General features: G+C 42.3%; 2 protein-coding genes across 4 annotated transcripts in view; one reads left to right on the forward strand and one right to left on the reverse strand.

Moving 5' to 3' along the window:
• Positions 1-15,226, reverse strand: part of LOC134478811 (disks large homolog 5-like) — a 272,163-nt gene that overhangs the window by 126,189 nt on the left and 130,748 nt on the right. The gene's annotated exons all lie outside the window — the stretch shown is intronic.
• On the forward strand, positions 344-5,185 carry LOC134483505 (disks large homolog 5-like). Of its 2 annotated transcripts, XR_010060336.1 has the most exons (5): positions 344-526; positions 1,563-1,722; positions 3,033-3,176; positions 3,810-3,972; positions 4,696-5,185. XR_010060336.1 is itself a non-coding variant. In XM_063278748.1 (4 exons), exons 1-4 carry the CDS (start codon positions 520-522, stop codon positions 3,823-3,825), a joined length of 327 nt encoding a protein of 108 aa, XP_063134818.1. In that variant the 5' UTR covers positions 350-519; the 3' UTR covers positions 3,826-5,185. The 2 variants fall into 2 exon arrangements, 1 of the variants encoding a protein (XP_063134818.1); XM_063278748.1 differs by having other exon boundaries at positions 350-526; positions 3,810-5,185.

Here is a 15,226-nt window from a genome sequence, read left to right on the forward strand (position 1 = left end):
CTTCTTTAAACTGGTGTGATTTCTCAGTAATCTTTAATGGGTAATATGCTGAGTGAGGAGAATTTGAGGTAGGATGAAACATTTCTGTGCAGGGATTCGGGAGGAAGCACTCATTTACATACATAGCAATGACTTAGGTTTTTCCAATCAAGTCTAGAGCCAAATTTGGCTTTAGAAGCTTGTGGTGCTCAGTGGCTATGCCACAGGGAAGTCTCCTGAAAAGGGCACATCAGCTTTTGCTCAGTACAGGGAGAGCATTAGCAGGGAGGCAAAGTCTGTTATCCATGACATCAGCCATCCCTTCTTGGACATTCTATTGTCTCCTAGAGAGTCCTTGGAATCCCTGTGATGTTGCCAGTGTTGTAGTGACAATCAGTTCCCTAACTTTTCTCTCTTAGTGTCCAAAGGATATATCCACAGGCATGTTTGCCCGTCTTCGCAGGCGCTTTGGGGGACTTGATGTTGACGGAGAAGAGTCTAGAGTGAAGCAAACGAAACCACAGGACGTGGTCATGTGGAATGTGGAGTAAGTTCTGGGCAGTGTATGTTGAGCTTCCTGTCACGGGTTAGTGGGGGGCCTTCAGCTGGCCTTTATACCAATGGGCCACAACCTCTGTAACATCTCCAGAGATATTGAATTCCATGATTATCACAATTCGCGAAAGTCAAGGTTTTCACATAATTAGTTTCTCCATAACCACATGGAGGATATGGTAATGCCTATGCCATTATTCTGTGAACTTCTAGTCTTTACTTTTACAGTGCATTTGGTATGTTAAATTGATATAATAACACCATCAGAGTCATGGAGGGTATAACTTTTCTGAATTAAGCAGGGCATCAATGTACTTCACTTTCATTGCTTCTTTAAAATGAGTGGCTATCTAACGGGAGAAACAGGGAGAGAATTGTGTTCCTGGCCATGACCTTATATTCTTAGAACTCCTTTGACTAACTCTGGCTGACAGGGCCAACCTTACCTTCATATATTAGAGATTCTGTGTGGCAGATATTTTTTTACAGTAGCCAAACTCTTTGGAGCAGGTAGACCAAGAAAGAGCCTGTAAACTATTGGCACTTCTGGGGCATTTGTCATTTCAGTAGGGGGAATTGATAAGTCTGCTGACTATGTCCTCACCCTGCATGACTTTTTAATCCAAAGTTATTGGACTAGAGTAACAGTGTAGGATATCTGAGTATCCCTGATCACTCAAGTCATTGTGGATGCTGAATTGATGATCTGACTTCTGAAACCAGAGGGGTGAGGGTCCTGAAACCAGGTTATAGCCCTTGTAGCTGTTAATAATCCTGGAGAAGGCATCTCTCTGGTACTTGTAAGCCTGTGTCGGCGGGCATAGGGAACACCTGGCTGCTTACATCTCCTGGTCTCTATATAGTAGTGGGGGAACTGTGATCCACTTAGGAGGCCTCTTACACATAGAACAAACTCCTTGCAGCGACACTGGCTTCCAAGCATGTTCTCCTGTTTGGGCCTCACTGTGGTCTGTGTATGCTCTGTGCATTCTCCCCATGCAGGTTCACTTGTGTTTTTCTACCTACAGAGGCCTGCAGACAGACGTCATCCCCTGAAACTGTCCTAAACAAGGTGCAGGCCAATCAGGAAGAGGAGAGGCTGAATAGAGAGCTCCAGCTAACCACCCAGGAGAGAAATGAGCTGACAGATCGCCTCCTTTGTGTGACAGGTGGATCCATGAACAAGAGGTATGCATTGCTCCAAACGCTCTTGTGCCACTCACCGCTGTGTAATCTCATTCTCATCTTACCCTATTAAGGTGGTGGGCTTTAGAATGTTGTGCCTCCCAAAAGATCTTGTTCTAAACTTTGTCTTCCATAGAGAGGAGACTCAGAACTAGAACTTTGTTCAGGAGTGAGTTTGGAAATGGACCCTCTGATTCCTCCCCTTGAAAATCTGAACTTGTGATCTGAGTGAAGATTTCAGGGATAAAGTCACTGGAGCATGAGTTCCCAGTGTACAATTGGAAAGCCTTTGACAGGTGGTAGCTTTCCAAGGTTTTAGGTGCTGTGAGTTTGTGGAGAGTGTTTGCACTTGCTAGGAAGGTGACTGAATGCTATCATCTCCTGGCAGCAGCCATAGGTGACAGGTCCCACATTGTTCATATCAATGCATAACCAGAAGGCCTGAGGCTCTGACCTGTTCTTTCTTGTCTGTGTACCCTACACTCTGAGACAATAATGATGCATACATTTCTATTGATTCTCATTGTGCTCTTTCCATATTTGACTCTCTCTCTCTTTCTCTGAGTCTCTTTACTTTTCTTTTCTTGTGGGTGTGTCCCAGTTTGTAATTGTGTGTGCACAGGTCTGCATGCATATGCACAACTTTTATATGTTTCTATGTCCCTCCACCCTTGGAATTTAGGGGTCTGTTTTTTGGCCTCAGGATTTACCTGTATGAGAGTTTCATGGAGGTGTGAGTGCTTTATTTTGGAAGCCCCACTTTCAACAGCACAGTTCTTTGCCTATGTGGTCACATTTGTCTGTACATTTGTATGCCTTGGAAAGATTATAAGTTTGTGGCAAATCTGGTCCCATCTCCAGAATTATGTGTACAGTCTGCCTCTAGAATATTAGTTATTTGGCTTATAGCATTTCAGTTGTCAAAACAGGAAAAATGAAATCAGAAGATTCTGGGTGTGTGTGTGTCTGTCTGTGTGTGTGTCTGTCTGTGTGTGTGTGTGTGTTTGTGTGTGTGTGTGTGTGTGTGTGTGTGTGTGTGTGTGTGTGTTGGCGTAAGAGCTGTGGCCTAGGCTCTTGATAGGTTTGAATGCAGATCCAGCCCTCCTGATTGAAAAAAGTGAGCCAGGGAACCCTTTATCTGGGTGTTTTGTTTCTTTTGTCTTGGGCGCACAATTGCAAGTTTTGAAAGCTGAAGATCCCAATATGTAGAATTCAGAAAGTGTCCTTCCAGGGCTGGGGTAGTACAGGACCCAGCCTGACTTCATATAATCCTAAACGCCGATCTTCTTTGGGTTCTATCTTGCTGGGGGCAGCCCCTACTTCAGGCCAAATCCATTTTATGAAAAATTGAAGATAAAGGAGAAAGAGGTCATGTCATTGCTGCACAACTTAAACACAAACAACATTGAACATCGTGAGAAATTTCAGGAGCTCAACAAGGAGATTAACTTCTATCGGTAAGTACTGGTCAGAAGGGCCCATCCCTTGTGGAATGGCCATCTCTGCCTCTCTTTGTTCTGGACTGGAGAGCCTGCAGCTCTGGGTCCATCTCTTCTGCTGTTTAAATATCACTGTGCCCTGGGTCTTTTGGACTCAGTTTCAGTTCCATAAGAGACTGTGACTTATCACCACAGTGTCTATGCATCTTTAGAAGGCTCTGGATAGAACTATACTGATTCAGGCATCAGAGTGTTATTAGGCCGACCTGGGCCTCTGGAGTCATACCAGGTTTAGCAAAGCTCAATGTGTGGACCATATAGTTAGCATGACCTTCCCTTGGTTCTACTGTCCTCTTGTGGTTATTTGCGGGCTACTAATTGATGTTGCCCCCATGCATTGGGCTTTCATGGATAGTTGTAGATCCCTTGTTCTTTTGGACAGACATGGACTCTTATTGGTGCTTGGGTCACAGAAACAATCTATTCTTCTCTGAATTGGCTGTTTGCCTTTTGTGCAGCAGCCTTACATGTATGGTGATGTATTCTATGAAGTCTTTATGGGTATCTGGGTCCTGGTGGAGTTTGTGGGATTTGGCAGTTTGAATGGGAGGAATAGGCTTCAGGATCTTACTATGCAGAGTGTGTTTCCAGCAACCTGCACAGCTAGCTCCTGATGGACCAGGCATGTATGAAGAAGAATTTGGTCACATTGAAGCAGGAGAGCAAGGAGGTACAACGATATTTGTTTGAGTTGAACCCGAATGATGAAGAAGAACGGAAGAAGACCAGCAACCTCCAGACCCAGCAAAATTTGGTAGGAACAAGCAGCTGAGTCAGATTAACAATGTCTGATACCATTTGCCTATTGGATACATCTTTGCTTTCCCCTATCATCTTTCTAATCTCCCCACACCCAATCAGTCACACACCTCATGTGATGTAGTTATTCATTGTTCTGTCTATGCACAAGTATTCTGGGATGTTAACCACTTTTCAGAAACTGAATTATGGGCAAGTACACTTTTCTGCCCTTTTTGAAACTGCAGTCCAGAAATGGTGACAGAGGAATCACATATCACATTACTGCATCTCCCTGTCACAGATTGGATGCTATGAGGAGTTTGGAACAAGTTCTTGGCCCTGTGACAAAGGTCATACAGGGGTCATGTGATGGTTGGAAGCACCTTGCAGGGATAAGAACCAAGTGCAAATGGCAAATGAGTCCTGGTCATTGGCTTTGATCAGGGTATCATGTGGCCTTCTCCTTTCTTCCTGCAACCCAAGTAGGTCTCTCCCCATTTCCCCAATCTTGGTTTGCCCTGGTAGAGTCTGAGGAGCAGCTTGTTATCCCACATTACTGTGAGGGTTGCTGGTGATGTTCCCCACCCTGCAGAGATATCAGCAATGATTTCAGTGAAAAGATCAGTGTTGTCTGTCCAATGCAGCTGAAGGGACTGAAGGCAGCAACTTGAGAGCTGGTATGTGTGTCCCCACCAAATCAGTGTCTTAATAGCTGCCTTCTTCTCCCATGTCTCAGAAACTTCAGGAGACATGGAATAGGACAGATCCCAGAAGACAGCCCCCTGAAGAATGAGTTTCTTTCTCAGGAGTTCCCTGTGACGACAATCCTCACAGTCAAAGACTTTTTTTGGGTGAATATTCTTCTTCTCAGTTAATTTCCTCAATGTTTAGAGACCCTAAATTCATGTATCCGTATGCCGGCCTGTCTGATTGAGGTCTTTCTCCTTTCTCATACCGACAACGCCATTTGAGAGACAACTGAGGGGACTGCCTTTACATCTCGTGTTCTAGAGGAGAAACAGCACTACAACTGTGTTTCTAAATGTTCATTAAGAAAATGCTGTTAAGAAATAGTTTTGGTTATGATTTTCATTTAAGTTTTCTTTTTGTTGTTTTATAGTTATATATTCTTGTTACTGTTTTTCATTTTTTCCACCACTTTAATTGTTCATTTTATCCCTGTTTTTTGTAAATTGTACTCCTTATGAATAAAATTTGATTTGTAACTCTTGACTCTTAAGACCATCTTCGTTATTCAAGGGTCCTTTCCCCTCCTATAAATGTAGAACTTACAGCTAGGTATGGATCTTTGCATGGTCCAGTGAATTCAAAGCCACCAAGGGTGATAGTGTCTTTTCTGTAGATATGTGACTTTTTTATGGACACACACTTTATGATGTAATCACTGCCATACTGTATCCATGCTGTCATGTATTCTGCTCATCCTAGTCTATGTCAGTCTATAACACACATTCCTTATTGACTATGTGCACCAGATATTGAGTAACATACACTCATGCCTGTAGAGCTGCAGGAAAAATTACAACTTTCACAAAGGAATAGAGAAGGAATCCTAATCGAGGACCATGCGCCTCAGTTTTTCTTACAATGCAGCATCAGTATTAAACCACAGAGATAATGACCATCAAAGACATTTTGGGAAATAGGTTTTTGTAGGAGCTGTTTCACTTGTTCATTCATATGCTGTGTTTTTTATTGTTGCTGATAATATTTATTTTTATCATTTAACTCAATGGATCTTTTTTTTCAATTCTATGTATGTATTTATGCACTCCTGAGTACATTTCCCTCATGATCCAGAAGAGGGAATAACATTCCCCATTGTAGATGATTTTTAGGGACCATGTGGTTCTTCTGAGAGAGCAGCAGATGCTCTAACCTGGGAGTCATCACCACAGCTCCTGTAGGTAGCTTTTGTCCTTCCAGGGCATGTGCTGTACTAGGTGGACACGATCACCTCCACCTAGATGTGGACACATCTAGGAGAGAGATCTCAGGAGATATGTATATACAGGTGGTTGAGCAGTGCCTGCTCAATGTGGTAGGCTGCTAGTCATCCATACCGGGTTCAGGTGCCTCCACTGCTCATTGTGCATTCAGGATCATCCTCCAGCATCACTCAGTTTCAATTCCAAACAAATCTCTCACTTACTATCAGTGATGATTATATAGATTATGCACATCTGATAAAATACAGAAGAGACTAGCCTCCTTCTACAGGCCAACTTGGCATAATGAATTCTTTTGATAGAAGCAAGATAATTATCTTAATCTATGCAGTTTAATGCTAACAGCACCACCCAATACCTAGGATATTTTCTACTGACATGTGTGACATGAGACAAAACAGTCCATGTCATTCCTCACCTGAATAAACTTAACTTTCTTAGAGTACAGTGTAGTTGGAGGGTACTTCTTTCCTCTCCAAGACCGAGAAACATTTCCAGTCTTCAGACAAGTGTGTCAGCCATTGTCCAGTGACTGTCTTGAGATGTCCACATTGTCAGCTGAGTGTCTTCATCCAGCCTGCCCTGTAATTGGCTGTTGGCATATTTATAATCACAATTAACTGGGAGCAGGGTCAGATTTTGGGGGTTAACCAGTCTTGAGTTCTACAAATTAGCATTAAATACAAGCAGAATTAGGCCAATACACTACAGGGATTTCTTTAGTTCTGTTTTGGTGTAAGTTTTCATTTACCTTTTCACTTTTTATTTCTGGCTACTTTTTTACTAATTGGTTATTTTATTCATTTATATTTCAAATGTTGTCCTGCTTTCCAGACTCCCCTCATCAAATCTTACATCCCATTTCTGCTCAGGTTTGCCTATATGACAGTGTTCCCCCACCCACACATATCCATTCCCACCTCACAACTCCAGGATCTGCTTTTGGTGAAGCAACAGGCCTCAGCATAGTCAATGGCCTCCCACCTCATGGATGCCACTTAAGTCAATCCTCTTCTACACAGTTACCTAGAACCATAGACCCATCCTTGTATATACTTTGGCTGGCAGTTTGGTCCCTAGGAGCTGGGGATTGATGACAGAGGGTCTGGTTAGATATTAAAGACCAATAATTGCTGCTTTCTTTTCTTTTTCTGGTTATGGGTGAAATTATGTTTGTGTGCTTCTCTTTTTTGAAATTATTGAAAGATGATTAATTTCTTGGTTTTTCTTGGGTATAGTTTAGCTCATTGTCTTGCAGTTTTCCTATTATCTTCGGTTATGCCTTCTTAGTGAAAAAATATTGTTTAAATTTGGTTTTGTCATAAAATATCTTGGTTTCTCCATTCATGGTAATTGAGAATTAGGGTATAGGAATTGGGGTCTGCATTACATCTGTCCAAGATTTTCTAGCTATTGGAGTCTCTGTTGAACAGTCTGGTATAATTTAGATAGGTCTGAATTCATTTGTTACTGGATATTTATACCTCACCCTGTTTAATATTCTTTCTTTGATCTGTGCATTTAGTATTTTAATTATTATGTGAGTGGAGAAAATTTTTCTGGTTAAATTAATTTTGTGTTCTGTAGTCTTATTGTACCTTTATGGCCTTTTATTTCTTTACCTTATGGAAGTTTTCTGCTATGATTTGTTGAAGATGTTTACTGGACTTATAAATTGGTAATCTCAATTCTCTTCTATATCTCTTATCCTTATGTTTGGACTTTTAATTGTGTCCTGACATTCATCCATGTTTGGATTCAATAAACCATACATGTTTATCTGAGATGGGTGTTTTGTGCTTTGTGGGTGACCTCCTTTACCCCAACTGTTCCATTCAGTAGCACGTTGGATAATGAGACTTGGTCAGGAATGGTGACCTCTTCCCATAAACTATATGAAAATAGGGAGGTGACTTTATGTGTGTCACGTATCAGTAGTCTCCTGGGTGGTTTTGGTCCCCAGTTGGCCATATGCAACAGTTTCAAAAGCCCAGGATTGATGTCCCTTGGGATTCCCATGATGATGCACACAGACATGACAGAAAAAGACCAGAATTCACAGGACAGTACTTGATTTAAGTAATAGAGAGAACATTACTAAGTTATGTTACAAAATATTTGACCACACTGTGATCTCCATGAATGCAATATTTAATGAAAAACGATTGTGTGGTATAGCATCGCCAGGGCACAGACATTTAATGCAAGAGCTCTTTGTTTACTGTGAACATGGTCTTTATTACTGTTCAGCTCACCTATCTCACTCCTTTACTGCAAAGCTAAAAGGGCACTTAGGTCTAGAGCAGATCAAGGCACAACTTGATAAGAAATGAAGATAACTAAGGCAATGGAAAGTCTTTCAGTTGAAGGATTTTTAAGAAAGTGTGCAGAGGGAGCTACAACGCTCTTCTTCTGGGGGAACAGTGAATTAGGAAGGACAGTAGGGAGCTTTACTTAAATACAGCATCTGACTCCTGAGACTTCATTGGTAAAATTAAGGTCTGGAATTTTGCGTTGTAAAACAACACATTGGCTCTGCAGGTTTTGGCAAGAACCATGGACAGAGAGATCACGCCAACTGGGAACAATCTGAATAGAAATCGGGTTTCTTAAGTCATTGGAGAAGTCCTCAAGGAGAGAGGAATGAATGGGTAGCACCATAATAGAAGGCTTTAGGATCTCGTACAGTGCTACTCTAGATGCCTTGAAAATAGAAGCAGAAAATGTAAAGCTAAAATGACTTCACAGGAATTAGCTCAATTCTCATTATGATTATTTCATATTGGAATTTTATACTTGATTCATTCTTTAAAAGTTTTAAAATAAGAGCCTTCTCTTTTAATGCGAGGCTGTCTTAGAATCACAAAATGCTTATACCTGTCTGGCACCCCGCATCTAACACTATCAGGATAGAAATTCTACTTTTAAATGCATCACCATCCACAGCTTCCATTTAACCAGCAGGTTCCATGCCAGGCAGACACTGAGCAGGTTGTATGTTCTGTTAATCTCCACAACAACCCAATTCAGCAGAAACACCTCCATTTTACAGGTGAAGAAACCACAGCTCAAAGGAAATGAGAATCAGGGTCCCCTCAGTCTCACTGTCACTTAGACACACATCCTTCTCTGTAAAGGGAAGCCATGGGCCTGATGTGGGCTGTGCAAGCTGACTCTCCTGAGATGATCAATTGTCACGCCCACCTCGTCCTGTAAGGAAGACGCAACACCGTCGGATCCTTGTCAACAGCCTTTATTGCAGGACACCTTCATTGCTGATATGGGGAACCCAAGCAGCAAGAGCACTCGCCTCATATAGACAGCAGGCTGAGGCTATGCTAATTGTCCTTCAGGGATTGGCGGAGCATGAATTAACTCATTAGCATGGTACTGCTCCCTCATTAGCATATTACCGGCCAACTGATGCCAGGTGCAAAGCCTGCCCATGCGCAGTACCATTGTTTACCACAGGAGGGCGCCCTACATCTCCCCCTTTTTTGTTTTACTAGAATGAGGCTGGTCTAGGCCTCTTCAGTTACGTCCATCTGCTGTGGCTCCTGTCTTAGTTCTTTCCTCTATGTCACAGCCTTATCTGTCGTAGGGTAACCCTATCGCCACCGGGCCCCGTGTCTTAGATTGATCTGTGCATGAGGAAAGTTGCCCATCTCTGGATACCGCAGTGCTGTGTGACAGTAACTGCTAAATGGCTTAGGGCGAATTCCACAAAAGAGGCCAGCCAAAAAATGAATTAGTGGGGAAGTCATGATCACCCTATCGCGTGCAATGAGGAAACCTCAGCGATGTGCAAGGGCTGATCAATGATCGTTGAGTCTCTCTCATCCCAGTGCAATGGATCCACAAATCCATGGGGTGCAAGAGCAGAGAACTCAGATACCGACTAATTTTTGAAGATAGATAACCAAATTTTAGGGAAGGCCCCTTGTTCAATGGTCACAAGTGCTTGAGTGATAATGACCTTGTCACGTTTCTGTTGAGATCTGAGTTTGCAAACCAACCATAGCATGAACACTAATCCACAGCATAGGGCTGCACCAAACAGAGCCACTCCCGATAAGTAGTGGGCACCTCATCTGGTTCTCCTCAGCTGCTACCACCATGGGCCATAGTCAAGCCGCTCCTATAATAAAATTTAGAAGCAACTACTCCAGAAAGTTCACCCACTGTGCTTGCCTAACAATAGATTGGGGGAGGGTAACTCCAGACACTGTAGACACAATGGCTGCAGCGGTAAATGGCTGCTACAATAGCAGCAAAAATAACAAGGTCTTTCCCAGGACAGTTCAAGATCAGCCATTCTTTTCTGGAACAACCAGCAGGCAATGGAACCATGTCTGAGATCTGCATAACCAGGGCAGAGTTCCCCAGTCCACAGCAGCTTCACACAGATGTCATTCTTGTGAAGCTATAGACTGCAAGATGACAACACTAGTTAAGGCAGCAAGAGTCACCAGGGGAATGAGGGGGGGCAGTAATGGCTGGAGTCCAGTCCTCTCCAGCAAGCAGCAGTGAACAGAGGGTCTGAGCGTAGGTCACAGTGGGGCGGGACACACGCAGTGGTAACACTGACTGCAGCAACGCCAAAATCTCTGTGATGACAAAAGATGAGGGGGAATCTTCCATCTTCCTCTCAGGGCAGAGGAATGATTCTAGGGACCGGAACCACGAGAGCTGAATCTTCATGCAACCAGGATCAGCAAGTCTCAGCAACCACCTCTGGCAGCTGGCATACTCTTGTAGCATCCTGTAGAAAAAACACAAACATTCCCTCTTCCCCATATAAAATACCTGGACAGGATCATGTCAATATGTGGATCTTTCTATTTCACCTAGGCAGAAGTATGCCTAGTTGTAGGGTGCCATAAACTTTGGCATCCAAATTTTAAAATTGAAATAAAAGGAGCATTATTTAGCATACAGGGATAACTCCCCCTTTTTATTTATTAAGATATAGACTGTCTAGTATCATTGTTCTCCCTAGTTAAGGGGTCCAGGCAATCCAGTTTGAGTTCTTAAATGTCCTATAAAGGAACAGTACTTAGTGTTCTTAACCACTAAGCCATCTCTCTAGCACCTCACAAACTTTATTTACCTAAACATAAGCATTAATTAGAAATGTCAAATCTTGTAAATATTGTCTAATTTCAGTCTTACAAGAAATCCCTGAGCTGGCAGGGTGAGGCTGGGCGTTGAAAGTAAGCAAATGGAGTCTTCCTCTTTTCATATCAACTCCATTATCATTTTCAAAGAGCTGGGTCTATGGTTTTGTTTAGTTGTCCCAGCCAGAGCACTGAAAGGACAGTGAGTTGTCAGACAATTCACACTGAAATCATCACTCACTGATTTCATGTAGAAAACTTGTCTCTAATAAGCACATTTCCTATGGGTTGCATTGCACAAATATACAGAAAGTACAAAAGCATGCAAAGAGTAAAATTATCAATTTTGCCTGAAAAATTTGTATATGTAATAGGCCAAATATCAGTATTTTGTAAAACCAATTAACTGTTGTTTGGAATAAGATATGTTTTACCAGATTTCTTTTTAAAATACTTCCATGACTCTAGCCTACAATTCTGTATTAACACAACTGAAGCTTTATTTCCAATGAGGATAACAAACAAAGACCTAAGTCCTCTGGTAAGGTGAGGTACTTAGCCAATTAACATATCCTTAGAAGTTTAAAATTAGTTTCAAATATTATTTTCTGGAGTAGTGTAACAGCTACTCCCCAAATATTAAAGCTCATTTTGAGAGCAAAGATTTGTAGTAAAAATTTCCATATACACTGAAAGATTTAAGTTCTAACTTCTTACATTGAAGAAGCAACAAAATTACATAATACAAGGCTGTTAGCCATTCTTTTGTAAAATTTTTAATGATATCACTTTATGGGCTCTCTAAAATTATAAGCAAGCTCACGAAATGAAAACTCAAAATCAATCCTCTAAAACTATCTTGAAATGGCAGTTGGAGTAAACAAACTGGCTGTAGTGCTCTCACAAGTTCTAAAACCTCATCAATCCTTTGTAAATCCTGTAACAATCTCTACCTGTTTGATTTTTTCTCAATTATAAATAAGTTTGAGTTAGTCAATGTAACACTGGCAATCCTTAATCACAATCTTTAAGTTCTCCTTGTACCACCAGAGCACAACCACAAGGTCACCTGAGTTCTGAGTAGTGACTAGGCAGCTGTCCTTGGGGCAGTGGAATTAGCATCAAAATACAGATAACTCCAGGGCAAACCACAACTTTGGAAAGCAAAACTCAACCTCCAACAAATGATCTAGTCTCCAAAATCCAGTCTCCAAAACACCGAGTCTATCCTTCATGCTACAAAGTTTGACTGCCAATTCCTACATATGAACGTATGATGGTGCAGTCTCCAATACCCCAACAAAGAGACATTGCCTTAAAATCTTTTAGAAGCCTGGTTTCTACGATAAGATTTCCATAAAAATATCATCCCAATTTAGACCTGTTTCCCTAGATTGGCTCATGCCACATGCTGTGTAGAATAACTCCATCTAAATTTACCAGTTTTATGTCAACTTTCTGTTACCAATGTTACATTTTTTTAAACCATATCCAATAACTTAAAAGCCAATAGTCCATAACCAAGGCATGTAGAGAATATTTATACATTTAAAACCAATCAGAAACAAAATTGAAGTGGCTACACATATCTTAGCTACAGGTGCAAGGCTCCAAGGGCCAATTGAAGCTGCTTTCTTAAGAGAAGCACCTTGTCACCTGCTAAATCTCCTTGAGACCAGGAATCCAAGTAGGCACACTCTATACAATTCTCAAGACAAAAGTTTATCTTTTTGTTTGATTCTTCTGAATAAAATTCAGGTGATCTACCTCTATCAAATCTGATCAGTATGACTCTGTGAGGTTTCCAGATAATCACATACCTAGCAATAGTCTCAACTTGAGCTACAACAAAAGCTGCACTGACACCATTTTTAATCTCTGCCTTCTCTCTGTTCCTTTTATCTCCTTTTCTTTTCTTTTTTTCTTTTGAGACTTTTTCTCCCTCCAACATACTTTCTTGTTGCTCTGCAAGGACCCTCTGACCTGTCCTAATGGCTTCCTCACTTTGTTTATCCTCCAAGCAGGCAGGGACCATTCGCCAAAGAGGTTTTGGTCCCGGCTTAAGCTTGCCATGTGTGGCTTCTCTATCCCACACAAAGAAGAAAAGAAACAAAATTACAAGTCCTACCCACAAAGGATCAATTGGAAACAACATTGCTGTAGTTCCCAAACCTTTCCGCCTCTATACCAAGGCTTTCAACTTCTCTGCTTACCTCCAGAGAACTTTATTCATCGTCTCTGCTTACCTCCAGAGAACCTTATCTTCCCTTATCCGGGAATTTTCCGACGTCGCCATTCTGAAGCTGAAGACTTCTGGATCCACAAGAATATTCTCGGGTGCCCGTACGGGACACCAGTTGTCGCGCCCACCTCGTCCAGTAAGGAAGAATCAACACCGTCAGATCCTTGTCAACAGCCTTTATTGCAGGACACCTTCATTGCTGATATGGGGAACCCAAGCAGCAAGAGCACTCGCCTCATATAGACAGCAGGATGAGGCTATGCTAATTGTCCTTCAGGGATTGGCGGAGCATGAATTAACTCATTAGCATGGTACTGCTCCCTCATTAGCATATTACCAGCCAACTGATGCCAGGTGCAAAGCCTGCCCATGTGCAGTACCGTTGTTTACCACAGGAGGGCACCCTACAATCAATGCTTTTCTTGAACCTGGAAGAATTTAAGACAAGGTGGCCCACAGACCCCTGGGATAGATTTTGCCTCTTGGTCCTAGGGTGGGACACAGTATCCCTTGCCATGGGTTTCCATTCATCTGAGGGGTCTGCTCCCACGTGTCAGCTTCTATGGCAGTGGTTTTCAACAGTCCTACTGCTGCAACCCTTTAATACAGCTTTTCATGCTGTGGTCACCCCCACCATAAAATTATTTCATTCCTACTTTATAACTGATATTGCTACTCTTATAAGTCATAATATGCAAGGTATCCTATATCAAAGTATCTGCTACATAATTTCTGTGAATTGATCACAACTCACAAGTTGAGAAACATTGCCCTGTAAATTTTTTTTTTTTTATGGAAAAGCCTTCATCTCAGAAAGACCTGGAGCAGTTGTAAGACCAGAGACACCCTGAAGTAGTGACAAGTTTTAGCAGACCTGAAGGCTGCTTGCCTTAATGACAAAAGAGATTGCTGGCTAAAGGCACAATCTGAAATCGCTGTCCTCAGGACATTTCTTACCTCAGTTTTCCCCCATTACAATGTCTGTCAACTTGTACTTATCTGTCCAGGAAGCCGGTTCCTGTAGTCTCTAATACAGACAGAATGTTAAAGGCAAGAATGCTTTCCCTCTGTTGGCCCACAGTCACTTCTACAGAAGTAAGTTCAAATCCCCCGTAGGTAAATGTGTGTCTCTCACATAATGTGTGAGACTTGAAATGGTATCCTTTTGAGTTGACAAAAACCTACACTCACATCAGATTTACAACTGACCAAGAATTATTTTCATGAGAACACAGAGGCTGGCCAGGCCTGCACAGTCAGATCCCCTCCCTGCCTGGGATCAGCCCACCCACAGCAGACTTAAGCTTCACCTATCAGCTGTTATCAGAAAAATGTCACCTTAAGATTCTGAGTCCACATCTGCACAACCTCTGAAGTTGTTCAATGGCTGGTATGGGGATTTGTTCCAGGTTAATATCATTCTGGCCTCTTCTCTCCCCTGGGCTGCCCTCTGTTCTCTCAGGTCTGTTGGTCTTGGAAGGACCTGGGTTCAACTCAAGGCCTGGGGGGTGGGGAGGAGGACCTTTTGATGTGGGAATCAGCATGGATCAAGGATGTAGCCCCACTCTGACTGGGCAACTAAGCTCCAGGAAGTCTTCTCCAGTCACACAGCTGGGTCATGTGTGAGCCAACAACTGTTTAAAAGGGAGAGCTCCTTGCTTTCTCCTGGAAGAAACACTCAAGGGTTGACTGTCACTTCTGAACCTTCTGTTCTCTGTCACTTCTCAGAAGGGGCACTTTGCTCTAACTCCTCCATGGGACCCACCCAGCATTGTGTCTGGAGGATCCTATGGTGTTGCAGCTCTGAGCTGGGAGGGGTAGCTCTCACACTGACTTGAAGAAGCCTGTTTTCACAGCTGATCTAGATCTGAGGAAAAGGTGCTTTTAAAGAAGCATGTGAAAGTATCTCCTGCAGGAGAGCCCACCCTACAGGGAAAG

This window comes from Rattus norvegicus, chromosome 19 (assembly GCF_036323735.1).
Source record: "Rattus norvegicus strain BN/NHsdMcwi chromosome 19, GRCr8, whole genome shotgun sequence".
NCBI classification, from domain to species: Eukaryota; Metazoa; Chordata; class Mammalia; order Rodentia; family Muridae; genus Rattus; species Rattus norvegicus.